This window comes from Cervus canadensis, chromosome 24, assembly GCF_019320065.1.
Source record: "Cervus canadensis isolate Bull #8, Minnesota chromosome 24, ASM1932006v1, whole genome shotgun sequence".
NCBI classification, from domain to species: Eukaryota; Metazoa; Chordata; class Mammalia; order Artiodactyla; family Cervidae; genus Cervus; species Cervus canadensis.
This window is the reverse complement of record NC_057409.1, coordinates 6557610-6575614: the sequence shown is the minus strand read 5'-3', so window position 1 is coordinate 6575614 and position 18005 is coordinate 6557610. Positions and strand designations below refer to the sequence as shown.

The window sequence follows — 18005 nt, the reverse complement described above, 5'->3', positions numbered from 1 at the left end:
CTTGGGCAGGCTCTTGCTTATTCAAGGCCCAGTTTAGTTTTTTGTAGAGGTTTTCCTTGACATACATAGTCATTAATACTTTGTACAGTTGATATGGTCTTTTATGGGTTATTGAAGACCTACTAAGTACTGGGGAGCTAGAAATGAATAAGAATAGTTCCCATCCTCAGGATGATCACAAGACACAGACATATAATCAGGGACTTGTATCTAGAATATGGGGCTTCCCTTGTAGCTCAGTTGGTAAAGAATCTGCCTGCAATGCAGGAGACCTGGGTTCAGTTCCTAGGTTGGGAAGATCCACTGGAGAAGGAAATGGCAAACCACTCCAGTATTCTTGCCTGGAAAATCCCCATGGACAGAGGAGCCTGGCAGGCTACAGTCCACGGAGGTCACAAGAGTTGGACACGACTTAGCAACTAAACCACACCACACCACATCTAGAATATAGAAAGAACTCTTGTGTGCATGCTAAGTCGCTTTAGTTGTGTCTGACTCTTTGGGACCCTGTGGACTGTAGCCTGCCAGGCTTCTCTGTCCATGGGATTCTGCAGGCAAGAATACTGGAGTGGGTTGCCATTTCCTCCTCCAGGGGATCTTCCTGACACAGGGATTGAACTCAGGTCTCTTATGTCTCCTGCATTGGCAGGTGGGTTCTTTGCCACTAGTGCCACTTAGGAAGCCCAGAATGAACTCAAAACTTAATAAATATATATAACCCAACTAAAAAAATGTACAAAGGATATGAATGGGCTTTTCTCCGAAGAAGATATACAAACAGCCATTAAATACATGAAAATATTCACAACCTCATTAGCCCCACCAGGGAAGTGTAAATCGAAACTACGAGATACCACCTCATATCTACTAGGATAGCAATAATCAAAAAGATAATATTTAATAACAAAGCTGAGGATGTAGAGAAATTGTAACCCTTGTACACTGCTACTCAGAATGTAAAATAATACAACCACTGTGGGGAAAAGTCTGGCAGGTCCTCAAAACTTTAAACATAAACCCACCATGCAACCCAAGTAATTCTACCCCTAGGTATATACCCAAGAGAATTGAAAACATTCACAAAAAAACTTGTACACAAACGTTCATGGAAGAATTATTCGTAATAATCCAAGAATGGAACAACTCAAATGTCTATCAATTGATGAATGGATAAATAAAATGTATTCATATAGTAATGGAATGCGTGTGTGTTAAGTTGCTTCAGTCACGTCTGACTCTTTGTGACCCCAAGGACTATAGCCCGCCAGGCTCCTCTGTCCATGGGATTTCCCAGGAAAGTATACTGGAGTGGGTTGCCATTTCCTTCTCCAGGGGATCTTTCTGACCCAGGGATCAAACCCAGGTCTCCTGCATTGCAGGTGGATTCTTTACCATCTGAACCACCAGGGAAGCCCACAGCAATGGAGTATTATTTAGCAAATAAAAAGACATAAATCACTGGTTTATACCACAACATAGGTGAACCTTGAAAACCTGCTAAATGAAAGAAGCCAGACATAAATGGTAACAGATTATTTCATTTATATGAAGTGTCTGGAATAGGCCTATCTAGGGGCTGGAAGCTGATTAGTAGCTGCTTAAGGCTTTGAAGGAAGGGAGGAGAGGAGTGACTGCCAGTGGGAGCAGGGCTTTATCGAGAGGGGGCCATGGAAATGTTCTAAAATTGGTGTGGTAATGGTCATACAGCTCTATGAATATCCTAAAGCCCATTGAATTGTATACTTCAAGTAGTTGAATTGTGTGGTATATGAATTATATCTCAACAAAGCTATTGCTTTACAAATGGAAATAGGGTGAATGCAAATTTATGGTAATAGTTATAGTTACTTGATACAATTTCTAGAAATCAATGCATGTACACCTGAAATAGGTGAAATTTAGATTATGTAAAAGATGCTTCAATAAAGTTGTTTATTTAAAAATAAAAAAAGTTCCCAGGTAATGCAACCAATGAGAGGCAAAGCTGAAAATGTATATGAAGGGAACAATTTTCTAGAAAATAATATATTTACCCAAACTGGCTTAAGAGGAAATGCAAATCGTTAACTAGGTTGAATTGGCATTCAGGAGTTTCTGACTCCAAATGATGCCACAGCCAGAAGGAGTTTACAAGTTTTATTAGATCTTCATCTTGAACTTACACATTTTTCAGAGAATCAGAAACAAAATCATCCAATGTGTTTTGTGAGGCTAGGATACCCTTGATCCCCAAACCAACAATCCCCAACAAGGACAATGCAAGAAAAGAAAATTCCAGAAGAATTCTCTCAAATGTAGAGACACAAATCCTAAATATATGCTGCTGCTGCTAAGTCGCTTCAGTCATGTCCGACTCTGTGCGACTCCATGGACAGCAGCCCGCCAGGCTCCTCCGTCCGGAGGACTCTCCAGGCAAGAATACTGGAGTGGGTTGCCATTTCCTTCTCCACCTAAATATATAGTAGCCAATTAAATATACCCTTGCAAAATAAAAATAAATCACAGCCAGCTCGGGTTGATCCAGACACACAAACACGTTATCAGGACATTTGCTGCAAAACTCCAAGCTCTTCTTTTGTGCAGAATGTGAGCTAGAAATGCAACTTTTGGGGAAGTTTTCCTAGGAATCTGTTCCTCATTTATTTATTCAGCAGACATATTTAGGTGCCTGTGAATTGTTGGGTGCCATTCTGACACCGCACATGACACAGACTCCTGCCATCAAAATCGGAAAGAAAGCAATTTATGCAATCCCCACATTAACAAATTAAAGGAGAACCCACGTGATCATCTCCATAGATACAGGAAAAATGCAGGAAAAAATCAACACTCATTTATGATTTTTTAGAAACCTGATAGGTAAATCAAAATATACAGGAATGACTATCCTACAAGCAAATATGTGTGCATGCTTGCTAAGTCGCTTCAGTCGTGTCCAACTCTTTGCAACCCTGCGGACTGTACCCCACTAGGCTCCTCTGTCCATGCGATTCTCCAGGCAAGAATACTGGAGTGGGTTGCCATGCCCTCCTCCAGGGGATCTTCCCGACCCAGGGATTGAACCATGTCTCTTTTGTCTCCTGCATTAGCAGGCAGGTTCTTTATCACTAGTGCCACCTGAAGCCCGCAGCAAATATCATACTTAACAATAAAACCTCAGAAACAAGACAAGGACACCTACTATTACTCCTACAACTCAACATCTCTTGGCAATCCTGGACAAAGCAATAGGACAAGAAGGAGGAAAAAAGAAAAACAATTTGATGGCTCAGAATCCATGCAATTAACTCTGCTCTCCAGAGGGTTGTTTACTTTTCAGACATTTATTGAGCATCCGTCTTGTGCCAGGATGGGGTCATAACTACTGTTCCTTCCTTGTTAAGAGTGTTGACCTGTTTTAAGAGCAGGCTTCCTCATTCCATGGATGGACAAGGCCTAGCAGGTGTGTGTCTGCGGCAGAACTCCTAAGCTGCCTGAAATTCTAGCTTAGAGCAGGGGTAGATGTCCAGACCTCTCTGGGGAATTTCTGATGACAGTACTATTTGATTATGTATATTCATATATTTCATTTGCCTCTTGATCCTTTCCATCCTGGGAGAGAGGACAAATAATAAAACTAAAATTTGGAAGGTTTAAAATAATTAAAAAACAGAAGAACTGGAAAGGATTTTCATTCATTTATTTTATAAACATTTTTGAGCACCTACTATGTGTCTGCATCTGCTAGGTGCTGGGGAAATCATGACCCCTGCTGCCTTCACGGAGCTTACAGCCTATTCTAATTCAAATCACCAATTTTACAGGTTGGTACATCCACTTAATGGGTTTCCCAGGTGGTGCTAGTGGTAAAGAACCCGCCTGCCAATGCAAGAGATGTAAGTGACATGGGTTCGAATCCTTGGTCGGGCAGATCCTCTGGAGGAGGGCATGGCAACCACTCCAGTATTCTTGCCTGGAGTATCCCACATCAGAGGAGACTGGCTGGCTACAGCCCCTGGAGTCGCAAGAGTTGGACACTACTCAGAGAGTAAACCACCACCACATCCACTTCTCTAGGCCAGTAGATCACAAACTTTCACATGCAATAGAATCACCTGGAGGACTAACTAAAGCACTAATTACTGGGCCCCATCTCCAGAGTTTTTGATTCAGTAGGTCAGAGGCAAGGCCTAAAAGTGTGCATTTCTGACAAGCTCTAAGGTTACGCCAAGACTGCTGGTTGCGGGGAACCTACTTTGAAAACCACTGTACTAGCAACATGCCCACATTGGGATTCAGGCATTCAGTTCAGTTCAGTTCAGTTCAGTCGCTCAGTCGTGTCCGACTCTGCGACCCCATGAATCTCAGCACGCCAGGCCTCCCTGTCCATCACAAACTCCCAGAGTTTACTCAAACACATGTCCATCGAGTCGGTGATGCCCTCCAGCCATCTCATCCTCTGTCGTCCCCTTCTCGTCCTGCCCCCAATCCCTCCCAGCATTAGGGTTTTTCCAATGAGTCAACTCTTCACATGAGGTGGCCAAAGTATTGGAGTTTCCGCTTCAGCATCAGTCCTTCCAATGAACGCCCAGGACTGATCTGCTTTAGAAGAAGAAAGAAAATTGTTCCTACCCCTGAGGGAGCCTGTAGCTCCGTGGGTTGGTTTGCATAATCCTAATTCATGCCTCCCCACCTCCCTTTCCCCTTTGGTAACCCTAAGTTTGTTTTCCATATCTGAGTTTATTTTTGTTTTGTGCATAGATTAATTCGTACTATTTTTTAGATTTCATATAATATTTGTCTTTTGCCGTCTGACTTCACTGAGTATAATATTCTCTAGGTTCATCCATGTTGCTGCAAATGGCACTGTTTCATTCTTTTTTATGGCTGAGTAATATTCCACTGTGTGTATATGTCACATCTTAAATCAATCATCTGTTGTTGGGCACTTGGGTTGTTTCCATGTCTTAACTATTGTATAGGGTGCTGCTAATAAACATTGAGGTGAATGTATCTCTTTGAATCACGGTTTTCATCTTTTCCAGATATATACCCAGGAGTAGGGTTACTGGATCATACGGTAGCTCTAATTTTAGTTTTTTAAAGAACCTCCTCACTGTTCTCCATATCGGCTGCACCGTTACATTCTCACCAGCAGTGTAGGAGAGTTCTTTTTCCTCCACACTTTCTCCAGCATTTACTATTGGTAGACTTTTTGATGATGGCCATGCTGGCCAGTATGAGGTGATACTTCATTGTGGTTTTGATTTGCACTTCTCTGATAATTAGTGATACTGAGCATCTTTTCATGTGCCTATCGGTCATCTCTATATCTTCTTTGGAGAAATGTCTCTTTGGGTCTTCTGTTCATTTTTTAAAATTGGGTTGTTTGCTTTCTTGATATTGAGTTGTGTGAACTGTGGATGTACTTTTTGATATTAACCCCTTGTTGATCATACCTTTTGCAAATATCTTTAAAATATTTATTCATTTACTTGGGGCCATGTTGGATCTTTGTTGCTGTTGCCTGGGCTTTCTCTAGAAAGAGGATTCTGTTTCAGTGGCTTCTCTTGTTGCGGAGCCCAGGCTGCTACTAAAGCGCATGGGCTTCAGTAGTTGTAGTATGTGGTCTCGGTAGTTGCAGCTCACAGGCGCCAGAGCACAGGCTTAGTTGTGGTACATGGGCTTAGTTGCCCCATCTTCCACAACCAGGGACCGAACCAGTGTCCCCTGCATTGCAAGATGGATGTCTAACCCCTGGACCACCAGAGAAGCCCTCCTTTGCAAATATTTTCTCCCACTTCATAGGTTGTCTTTTTGATAGTTTCCTTTCCTGTTCAAAAGTTTTTAAGTTTAATTAGGTCCCATTTGGGGTTTCCTGAGTAGCTCAACTTGTAAGAATCCCCCTGCAATGCAGGAGATGCAGGTTTGATTGCTAGGTCAGGAAGATTCTCTGGAGGAGGAAACGTCAGCCCACCCACTCCAGTATTCTTACCAGGAAAATTCCATGGAAGCGGAGTCTGGTGGGGTATGGTACATCCTTAGAGTTGGCCATAATAGCACGCTGTTTTGATTACATGCTGTTTTGATGTAGCTTTGTGGTATAGTCTGACGTCTGGAAGGCTTATGCCTCCAGCTTTGTTCTCTTTCCTCAGGATTGTTTTGACAATTCTGGGTCTTTGTTGTTCCAAATAAACTTTAGGGAAGTTTTTCTGTGAAAAATGTCATGAATATATTGATAGAGATTGCGTTAAATTTGTAGATTTCTCTGGGTAATATGACCATCTTATCAATATTAATTCTTCCAACCCAAGAGCATGGGATATCTTTCCATTTCTTTGAACCATCTTCCTTTATCATTGTTTTATAGTTTTCACAACTCCATGGGTTTTAATAGGCACTCATTCACTTGCTCATTCATTTTTTCTTCAGACCAGGGCTTTGCATTCTTTTTTTTTTTAACATAAATATTTTTATTCAAAGTAACTAGTTTTCAAAACAGAAGTTAGAAGAGTGGCACCGTTTTACATTTTTGCAAATCTCTTTTATATCTGACTTAGCAGAAGACAGCTGGATTCTCTGCTCTGCTTCTGCATTCAACATGTTGCTTTGGTTGAAGTAAAAAAAGAAAAATTGGCCTTGTACAGACATGCAGCCGGAAAAGGAACTTCGTGAACCTCCTGAAAGTGTTTCCATTACTCCCGCAAGTCCTCAGCACACACTTTTGAGAATCACTGCAGTAAATTAACCTGGCTATCAGTTAAAGACTATTTAAGAGACTGAAGTAGTGTTAGAACTGGCAGTTCCGTCCACGGCCGAGGCATTTTAAACGAATTACAAAGGGTGGCGGTGGGGAAGGGCAACCTGGATTCTCCCGTTAGCTCTAAACAACGCTGATTTCTGATCTGAGTTCACAGATTACTCCACTGCCAGCCAAGATGACACATTAAATTGTTTTCAAGTTCACTTTTCTAAACTAAAAAGAGAAAGCGACATGTCATACACAAAGTTAACACCTGTACAGCGTCCTCAGTTTATAAGGCCTCTTTCTGTGCCCACGTGATCCTCTTTAGTCCTTAGCAGCCACTTCACGGAGGAGGAAGAGCTCGGAGCAGAGAGGTCACTCGCCCAAGATCACCATCAGCAGCCAGGCTGTGGACCAAGCTTCCTCAAGACCAAGCGACGTGCTCGCAGGACGATCCTGCTCTGGCTCTGATGAACAAACCTCTCACTTTCAGAAACTGGCCTTCCACCCTAGAAGGGCGGTGGAGGGGGGGCCCTTTACTTGTGTTCACTTTTTCCACATACACAAGAGACAGCGTCTGTTCTAGAATCCAACTGGATTTTATTTGACACGGAATACAGTATGGCTGCCGGAGTAGCAAACTGAAAAGAGAAAGCAGAAGAGACGCGGTTCTATCTAATTTATAATTAACAGGAGGTCAAGTCATTCAATGGATAACAAAAACAGTTGAGCTTGATGGAAGAATTCTCTTTTTCTAGTGCCCATACTTTTGGAATTCCCACTCTCTGTTGTCCAACGGACACACCTGCCGTGTTTTGAGCCAGAGAGAGATGCAGTGGAAGTGAAAAGCATGGTTACAGACGCCCCACGCCACGGTGCACTCTTCAGAAGTAGCAGATGCCTGGTTGGCTTGACCTTCTATGCAAAGATCCATAATGTGGTTCGTGCAGATGGCACAGTTATCAACCACAATATCCCAGGCCCAGAGGGCTATTGCATTCCACTTTTTCACCTCAAAGCGCTTCTTGCCCGCGCCGCTGTTGGTGCCGCTCGGGGTATCCACATCCATCGCTGCCGTCATTTTGGAAACACACCCTTTGCATTCTTAATGTGTAATTTTCAGGGAAACCCTCTGTGCTGAGTACTGTTATTAGCCCCACTTTTACATATGAGGTAACTGCAGCTCAGAAAGGTTAGATGTGCACACAGTTCCACAGTAAGTGACGGAGCCCAGGCTGCAGACCCCCAAGCATCCTTACTCTTAACCTCTAGTTAAACTGCACCTAAGTAATTTAATGATGTGTTTAAATGCTCCCATTAAGGAGACTACAGTGTTTCGGGAGCCTAGATGAACCCCATCTATGGAGGAAAGAACTCAGAGAGGTGGGGATGGACCTGAAGAGGACGTTTACCAAAACACAGCAAGCAGAAGGAAGCACTTCAGAAAAGGCCGGCGGTTCCATGGTCAGGGTAGAAAGAATAGAAGGTCCCAGTAAATGCCTATTCACCGGTCTCAGGCTCATGCCGGTGCTCGAGTGACCACAGAGGAGAGTGACCAGCAGGGTGCCCATTTGTCGGCCAGTGGCTGTGTTGACCCAATCAAGGCCACATGTCCTCCTGGTGCACGTGTGTGCAGATGTGTGTGTGTTTCTTCAAAGGAATCACAGATCACCAGGCAGGCCATTTTCCCACCATGGGGACCACCGCCCTCTGGTGGCCACTCTGCCAAAAGCCGAAATTGGGAAAAGAACTCTCCCTATTGAGACCATTCAGGACCGGTTTCATCTCCCCAAAACATTATAGAATAGGTATTATTATGCCCCCATGAGGCTCAGAGAGGTGAAGTGACTTGTCTGAGGTCACACAGCTAGACACGGTGGAAAGGGTGGTGTCTGGAGTGAGGTAAGAGAGACAAAGGATGGGACTGGAATCCAGTCAACCAAACTCCAAGGCTTACGGTCTTAGCCGCCACACGCCCAGTCTCCTGAGGGGCATGCGGGGCTTCCATTCTCACCATGGACATTTCCTTTGTGCGTACAATGTGCGTACCCTTTTCCCATGAAGAGCAGGGCTCATATCTGACAAATGTAAATTGGGAGAAGATGGCTTGCTCCAGGAGCAGCGTGAGGGGCATGGTGTGTGTGTGTGTGTGTGTGTGTGTGTGTGTCTGAAGGCCGTGTCCCAGTCACAGGGAGTCTTCTTCACGGAGTACATGCCCTGAGCCAAGTCAGAGGGCACCCAGCAGGCCCCTTGGCGGTGCTCAGGAAGCATTTGTTGGTTAAACAACCATGAACTTAGAACACAGTTGATCTGCAGTCCACTGTGACACTACACACGATTGTTATTGTACTGTGTGGTCATCGGGCATGGAAAGAAAACCCTCACCGGATCATTATGCCTACAAGATTCATCTTCCAGAAACAGTAGAGCAACTGCGGAAATTCAATGCACGGAGGAAACTAGAGGGTGCAGTACTAGCAGCTATGTCAAGTCACAAATTCAACTCACTCTATGGGGATCCCCCTGAAGAGTTGCCAGATTTCTCTGAAGACCCTACCTCCTCAGGAGCAGTGTCACAGGTGCTGGACAGCCTGGAAGAGATTCATGCACTTACAGACTGCAGTGAAAAGGACTTAGATTTTCTACACAGTGTTTTCCAGGATCAGCATCTTCACACACTACTAGATCTGTATGACAAAATTAACACGAAGTGTTCACCGCAAATCAGGAATCCTCCGAGCGATGCAGTACAGTGAGCCAAAGAGGTATTGGAAGAAATTTCATGTTACCCTGAGAATAGCGATGCAAAGGAACTAAAGCGTATTTTAACACAACCTCATTTCATGGCCTTACTTCAGACTCAACGATGTAGTGGCTCATGAAGTTTACAGTGATGAAGCGTTGAGGGTTACACCTCCTCCCACTTCTCCCTATTTAAATGGTGATTCTCCAGAAAGCGCAAATGGAGACATGGATATGGAGAACGCAAATGGAGACATGGATATGGAGAACGTGACCAGAGTTCGCCTCGTCCAGTTCCAAAAGAATACAGATGAACCAATGTGAAGAAGATAAGACAGAGTCCTGCTACCCCCAGTCATCTCAAATTCAAGACCAGTTTTCACTGAGGGAGTTTGTTAAAAATACAGATCTGGGCTCTATTCCAGACTAATCCAAAGAGTGAAATTAAAAATCACTATTATCTAAAAAAATAAAAGAAAAAAAGAAAACCCTCACCAGTGTGAAAACGCTCACCAGCTTGAAGGTACTTAGCATTCCTTTGACCCAGACATATGCAACTTGGCTATTTTAGCTCTTCTCATTTTGCCAGCACATTTCATTAGGGTCCAAGTCAGTAGTTTTCCCTAAAACCAATTCACAAATTTTTATTGAACTCCCACTAGGAAGTAAACACACAGAAAAATGAAATTATAGAGGTAGAGTTCTAAGCCATCTATTCAGTACCATTAAGGTACATCACATTGTCCTAAGCTTGTGACTCCTTACATCAACCCAGTGGAGGGGGAAGAGAATCCTTTTAGAGATGAGAAAGGAGCTCAGAGAGGGCAAAGGATGTATTCAAAGTCATGTGGTGAGGGGAGGAGCTGAGACCAGAGCCCAAGACTAAGCTCATGCTATCACCTCAACTTCTGAGCCTAGGATCCTTGAAGTGTATCCCCATACCAGCAGCGTCAGGGTCACCTGGACACTTGTTAGAAATGCAGACTACCAGGTCCCACTGCAGATCTACTGAATCCAAAATCCTGGATATTGGGCCCCGCAGCCTGTATTGGTATTTTAACAAGCCCCCTCCACCCAGGTGATTCTGATACACACTCAAATGTGAAAACCCCAGACACTTGCTACAGCAGTCTGTGTGCTTCAGCTGCCCACAGTCAGATGGGGGCCAACCCAAACCTGGACACACACAAATAACTTCAGTCCAGACATTCTGTAATAGTGCTAGAGGAAGAAGAGTCATTCTCGGGGGTTCTGAAGAGGTTTCATGGAAAAGATGACATTTGAACTTGGCGATGATAAATGGAAGGACTTTAAAGATCATAAATGGAAGAAAAGGCCTTTCAGGTGGAGCACAGGCAAGGAGACCAGAGACAGCCTGTTCATAAATGGGATGGAGGCCAGCTGATGAAAGGCCCTGCCAGGCTGAGAGGGCTGGCCCCTTTCCTGGAGGCAGAGGGAGCCACGTAGGTTTTTGAGAACAGGTGCACTCATGGCTCAAAGTCCCAGGATGTCACTGCCCAACAACATTTTCTTTCTTAACTCTCGTAGGCACAGTAATGGCCTTCCAAAGATGTCCATGTCTTACTCCTCAGAGCCTATGAATATGTTATGTTACATAGCAAGCGGAAATTAAAATTGCAGATGGAATTAAGGTTGCCTATCAGCTGACCTTGGGATGGAGAGAGCATCCTGGATTATCTAGGTGGCCCCCGGTGGAATCACAAGAGTCCTTACAAGTGAAAGAGGAAGAAGAGTCAGTGTCAGAATCAATGAGAGATTTCAAGGTCCTAAGGCACTGGCTCTGAAGACGGAGGAAGGGGCCAAGACCAGGAATGCAGGCTGCCCCTAGAAGCTGGGAAGGAAGTGGGATTCTTTCCTAGAGCCTCCAGAAGGAACACAGTCCAGCCAACTTCTTGATTTTACCCCAGTAAAACACATTTCAGACTTCCGACATCTAGAGCTATGAGACAGACCTTCAAAAAACTGCAAGGAGTTTTCTCTTCTTCAACCAAAGATGAATAAGAAGATCAATCACCATTTCCCGAGTGTTTACAGTGTTGCGTACTTTTTGAGGGCTTCTCAGGTGGCACTACTGGTAAAGAACCCACCTGCCAATGCAGGAGATGTAAGAGACATGGGTTCGATTCCTGGGTCGGGAAGATCCCCTGGAGAAGGGAATGGCTACCCACTCCAGTATTCTTGCCTGGAGAATCCCATGGATAGAGGAGCCTGGCGGGCTACAGTCCATGGGGTCACAAAGAATCGGACACGACTGAGTGACTTAGCACTTAGCACACACGTACTTTATGAGTGTGCTCTCCATTAATCCTCACAACAACCCCACGGACAGGCGCTATTCTCTCCATTTTCTATTTGGAAGACAGAGGCTTCCCCATCCTAATAAGGAGCACAGCCAGGATGGAAACCCAGGCCTGTCTCCAAAGGTTGTCTTCACCAGGCTTGAGAAAAGACTTTGTATGACAGTCTCTACTCCAAGTTGCTTGGATGGGCTTCAGCCAAAGGTGCTAGGGGCCCTTCCTGGCTGGAGCAGGGGCAGAGGGTTGGAGGACCCTGACTATTCTCCTCCTCTAATGAGGAAGTTGGTGAAGACAACTTGGACTTAGTCATCCACCCCGCTTGAGTCTGCTTTCATCTAGGCCGGGAGATAGAAACCCAAACACTGGTTCACAGCCACAGTCCCTGCGTTTGTCCCCGGGTCCTGTCACTTCTGGACTTGCAACCTTGGGTAAGTTTCTTACTGCTTCCTGTCTTACTTTCCCATTCTGTAAAATGGGGGTAAAACAGTACCTGCCTCTGACAGTGGGCTTCCCAGGTGACGCAGTGGTCAAGAATCTGCCCATCAATGCAGAAGACACAAGAGATGCAGGTTGATCCCTGGGTCGGGAAGATCCCCTGGCATAGGAAATAGCAACCTGCTTCAGTGTTCTGCCTGGAAAATTCCATAGACAGAGGAGCCTGGGAGGCTACAGTCCATGGTGTTGCACAGAGTTGGACACAGCTGAGCACACACACACACCTTTGAGAGCATTCTATGAGCTGTTGTATGTAATGGGCTTAGAAAAGTACCTACACTGAGTAAGTTGGATAACTGATACTATTTTCATTTTATTTCATATCCTTAAATATTGGAGAAGGGAATGGCAACCCACTCCAGTATTCTTGCCTGGAGAACCCCATGCACGGAGGAGCCTGGTGGGCTGCAGTCCATGGGGTCACAAAGAAACGGACACCACTAAGCAACTAACACCCACACGCACATCCTTAAATATATCCTGGGAAACCCACCCCACCTCAAGCCCCTTCTCTGAAACAAAGGTGGTGGCGGGCTGTGCCGATGGATTCACGGGGATACGCTTTCAGTATGAGTATTGTTTATGTGTTCACCAAATATCTCTTTAGGAGTTTTAAACCTCTTACAGGCTTGTGGACCCTCTGGGAATCTGATGACAGCAACAGATCTCTGTATATCTGATCAGGCCACACCTTTCTCTGAAAAGTGCCCCTGTAGGTGCCCTGTAGGCTCTGTTTGCATTCTGGGTGTGGGCAGTGCCCCTAGCTCACAGGCAGCCTGGCCCACCCTAGTGGACGCTCCCGGTTACTGCGCCCAGCCTTCCTGCTGTGCCCGGCTCCCCTCTAGGGGTCGCCAGTTCGTAGAATGTAATTCACAGTCAAGGGCTGTGTGACCAGCAGGCAGGGGCTATCCAACTCTCAAAGGAATTTTTTTTTTTTTTTTTTGCTGTGCTGGGTCTTCCTGTTGCACTTGGGCTTTCTCTAGTTGTGGCGAACAAGGGTATTCTTCTTTGCGGTGGGTGGGCTTCTCTTGTTGCAGAGCACCATCTCTAGGCGCAAGGGCTTCAGTAGTTGTGGATTAGTTGCTCTGCAACATGTGGACTCTTCCCAGACCAGGGATCAAACCTCTGTACCCAGCACTGGCAGGCAAATTCCTATCCACTGCACCACCAGGGAAGTCCTCAAAGGTATTTAAGAGTTGAAATTCTGAGATTAATCTCAGCTAGTGGCTTGAAGGAAGGAAATGCAAAGACCATTTGGCCCCAAAGGGTAGCTGCCTTTGGCTCTTGGGTACTCTCCAGTTCCTGAAGGACTTTTGTGTAGGGAATATCTTGCACAGCTTGAGGCCATGGGATCATACAGCTCTCGGTCTAACAAAGGGGGGGGGGGTGGGTCTTCACACACAGGGAGTGAGGAGGTTGCCAGGAAACAAAGTGAGACATGATGGAGAAGCTCAAGGACACCAAAGGGAAGGGCCCCAAGCCATCTCAAAACTTCAGGGTAGGCTTCTGAGGCAGTGGCTTCCGTGACATCTGAGTTATGAGAACGAAGAGGAAGTCACCAGGCAGAGAAGCTGGAAGGGAAACGCAGGCAGAAGGAGCGGGCTATGCGTGAGCAGAGAGGTAGCCTCAGGAACTGGGCTGAGGTTGGCTTTCTTCTCCTGAGAGAAAGGACTGCAGAGGCAGATGGGGATAGATGGGGAAGGGGCAAAGGAGCGTGGGCTTGATCCTGAGAGGGAGGAGGAGCCCCTCTTTGCATCCTCTTCCCCTGGCATTCCTCATTTTCACTTCTTCTGGTCTCTGGTCATCTCGCCCCATAACATGAAACATGAATTCTCCATACCCTGAAGCTGAGCCTAGAACCTACTGCCAGAAAGTAGATTACAGATCATGGATGAAGCAGGGATTTTAACTTCAGATAAGCCTGGATTCTCAACCTGCCCCTGCCACTCACTAGTCATGTCACTTTTGGGCATCAGTAAAATGGGGGTAATAACACCTACTTGATTGAGTAGATGTTTATTGCATGCCTACATTCCCTGCAGACATTACTGCATGCCAGACATTCCCTGGTAGAGAATGTAGAGAATCTGCCTGCAATGCAGGAGACCCAGGTTCAATCCCTGGGTCAGGAAGATTCCCTGGGGAAGGAAATGGCAACTCTCTTCAGTATTCTTGCCTGGAGAATCCCATGGACAGCGGATCCTGTGGGCTACAGTTCATGGGGTCGCAAAGAGTCAGACATGACTAAGCGACTAACACTTTCTTTCATGGCCCAGACGTGGGAATGGCCAATAACTAACACATATAGAGCTAAGACGTATACTATATGCCAGGAACTATTGCTAAATCCTGTGCATCCATTATCTCACTTAATCATTTGTATAACTCCATGAAGGGGACACCATTATCCCCTCATTTTGCAAATAAGGAAACTAGGATTCATAAAGATTAAGCTATTTATCCAAGGTTGATGGCAAGGTCAAGATTCAAATTCAGGCAGTCTGTCTTCAAAGCCTGGGCACATATCCTGGTTCCCCAGAAAGCCATAATCAGGACAAAGAAGCTCCTACTCTCACAGAACTTACATTCTAATGGAGAGAGCAAACAATAGACAAATTAGAAAAGATGCAATATTAAAAGGTGCTCAGTAGGAAAAAACAGAGCAGGATGTGATTGAGAGGTGGGAGAAAGGGAGGTGATTGCAGTTGTAAATGAGATGGTCAGGATAAGCATCATTAAGGTGGTGACAGTTGAGTTCAGACTTGAAAAAAAAATGAGGGAGTTGGCCATGTTGGATATCCAAAGGAAGAGCATTCAAGGCAGGAAGAGCAGCCAGTGCAAAGGTCCAGAGGTAGGACTGTGCCTAGTGCATTCAAGGATCAAGGAAGTCCCTGGAGAAAACCATAATTCAAAAAGAGACATGTGGCCCAGTGTTCACTGCAGCACTATTTACAGCAACCAGGACATGGAAGCAACCTAAATGGCCATCAACAGGGGAATGGATAAAGAAGACATAGTCCATATAGACAGTGGAATGTCACTCAGCCATAAAAAGGAATGAAATTGTGTCATCTGCAGAGACACAGATGGACCTAGAGACTGTCATACAGAGTGAAGTAAGTCAGAAAAAGAAAAATAAATATAACATATTAACGCAAACGTGTGGAATCTAGAAAAATGTACAGATTAACCTATTTGCAAAGCAGAAACAGGCACAAATGTAGAGACACGTATGGACACCAGGGGGAGGAAAAGGGCGTGAGATGAATTGGGAGACTGGGATTGTCATATACACACTACTAGGTATAAAATAGGTAACTAATGAGAACCTATGCATAGCACAGGAAACTCCACTCATTGCTCTGTGGTGACCAAATGGGAAGGAAATCCGAAAAAAGAAGGGATGTATGTATACATATCGCTGATTCACTTTGCAGTATGGTAGAAACTTACACAACATTGTAAAGGAACTATACTCCAATAAAAGTTTAACATAAGGAGCAAGGCAGTCAATGTGGCTGGAGCAGAGGTGGGGAACTTGGGGAAGAGTGGATGAGCTCAGAGAGAGAGATTATACAGGAATCTCAGGCCATGCAAGGACTTGACTTTTAGTCTGGGTGAAATGAGAAGCCATTAGAGGGTTTTGAGGTGTGAAACTACATAATCTGACATGATATTTTGAAGGCTCACTTGCTGCTCTGTTGAGAACAACCCGTAGAGGAGCTAGGGTGGAAGCAGAGAGACCAATTCGAAGGCTTCCAAAGGAATGTGGGCAAGAGATGATGGTGGCCAGGATCAGGCTGATAGCAGTGAAGTGGTGAGGGGTGGTGGACTCTAGATCCATTTTGAGGAAGCGCCAATGGGTCTTCTGATGTGGAGGGAAAGGTTTGGGAAGGGAAATCAGGAGTTCACCTTCGGACACATTAAGTTCAAGATGCCCTAATAGATTTTCAGGTGGGAATGTCAAGGAGGTGGTTGGAGATGGCCTCTGGAGCTCAGGGTTCAGCCTGGAGCTCGGGTCCAGGCTGGAGTTGTAAGCTTGGGGATCATCGGAGAACAGTTTCAGTGGTCAGTGAGAACAAAAGTCTGATCAGAGGGAGCAGAATAGTAGCGTGCAGGAATGGCCTCCTTCCTGAACTCCTCTTCTGCCAGTGAGCTTGTTTCTCACCCTCCCCACTGCTCAGTCCCAGTGACATGCTGGATTCTCCTCTTGACAGATGGCAATTTGCCCATAACCCAAAATCAAGCACAGTAATCCAATGCGGCTGGTGCTCAATTACTCCTAATTCTATACTACTGGTGGTATAGATAAAGAGATAAACAGAAGCTATCTTAGGAAGTTTTGTTTAAAAAGTTATGAAGCTAAGAGAGAGTTTTGCAGTAGGTACATCAAATGGTGGAATTCTTACATTTTTCTCCTCCATATACATCCAATATAAATATAATCTTGGGCATGATATGATTGTTGTTGTTCAGTTGCTCTGTTGTTTCTGACTCTTGGTGACCTCGTGGATTGCAGCACACCAGGCTTCCCTGTCCTTCACTATCTCCCAGAGTTTGCACAAATTCATGTCCATTGAGTCGACGATGCCATCCAACCATTTCATCCTCTGCTGCCCCCCTCTCTTCTTGCCCTCAGTCTTTCCCAATATCAGGGTCTTTTCCAGTAAGTTGTCTCTTTGAAACAGGTGGCGAAAGTATTGGAGCTTCAGCTTCAGCATCAATCCTTCCAATGAATATTCAGGGTTGATTTCCTTTAGGATTGATTAGTTTGATCTCCTTGCTGTCCAAGGGACTCTCAAAAGTCTCCTCCAACATCGCAGTTCGAAAGCATGATATGATAGCAAACATCTAAAGATTACCCCAAACCTAGAAACTTAGGGAAAATTTCAATATAATTGAATTGCTCACATAATATTTAAATAAAAACAAAGCATTATTTTATTGAAAAGAAAAATATCAGAAGAAAGGAATTGGATACTTACTGTGAATATAGTGGTGACTTTTCAATGACTTCGGTTGCAAGGAGGAACAGAGAAATGGGGCAGTGTCTACAGGGAGAAGTTAGAATCCGAGAGGAACTGTTTTCTTACGGGAGGTATTGCAGCATGTGTCCACGCTGATGGGAACGGACTTTTCTGTACTTTCTTCCCTGTCTTTGCTCATTCTGTCCCAACTCCTTCAAATCCTTCAGGGCTAAGGTCAGGTGCCCTTCTTCTCTGAAACCTCCCCAGCTTCCCTGAACCAGACACCAAATGACTCTTCCCTTCCCCATTCCTAATTCCCATAACATCTCATTAAGGGCATTTTTAAGTACAAGTTCCCTGAGAATAGCTCCATATCTTGCCCATCTTTGTATCCAGACCCTTCCCACTCCTCATTTTCCACTCAGGAGTACACCTAGAACTGCTTGGTAAATGTTTATTGAGTGAACGAGTGAATTCAAGGGAGTTGAATTTACACAGGCTGGTCTGGGGACCTAGAAACAGCGATTTTATAAGTAGTGTGTCTCAAACTCTTCTCTTGAAATGGACTTAGTAAAGTGAATGTTTATGTAGGGTGGTCTGGGGAAATAACTGAAAGCAACTGGAAATTTCCTTGAAGGCACATGTTTCCTTTGAAAATTCCTGAAACGTTCCCTGGCAGTCCAGTGGTTGGGACGGTGTTTTCACTGCTGGGGCCCACATTCAATCCCTGGTCAGGGAACTAAGATCCCACATGCAGTG

At 44.9% G+C, this 18005-nt stretch overlaps 1 protein-coding gene across 1 annotated transcript; it reads right to left on the bottom strand.

The window, feature by feature from the left end:
• Nucleotides 1-7448: 7448 nt before the first annotated feature.
• LOC122426581 (E3 ubiquitin-protein ligase RBX1-like) lies at nt 7449-7814 on the bottom strand. Its single transcript, XM_043445604.1, has one exon. It carries the CDS (start codon nt 7803-7805, stop codon nt 7479-7481), a length of 327 nt encoding a protein of 108 aa, XP_043301539.1. The 5' UTR covers nt 7806-7814; the 3' UTR covers nt 7449-7478.
• Nucleotides 7815-18005: the final 10191 nt, after the last annotated feature.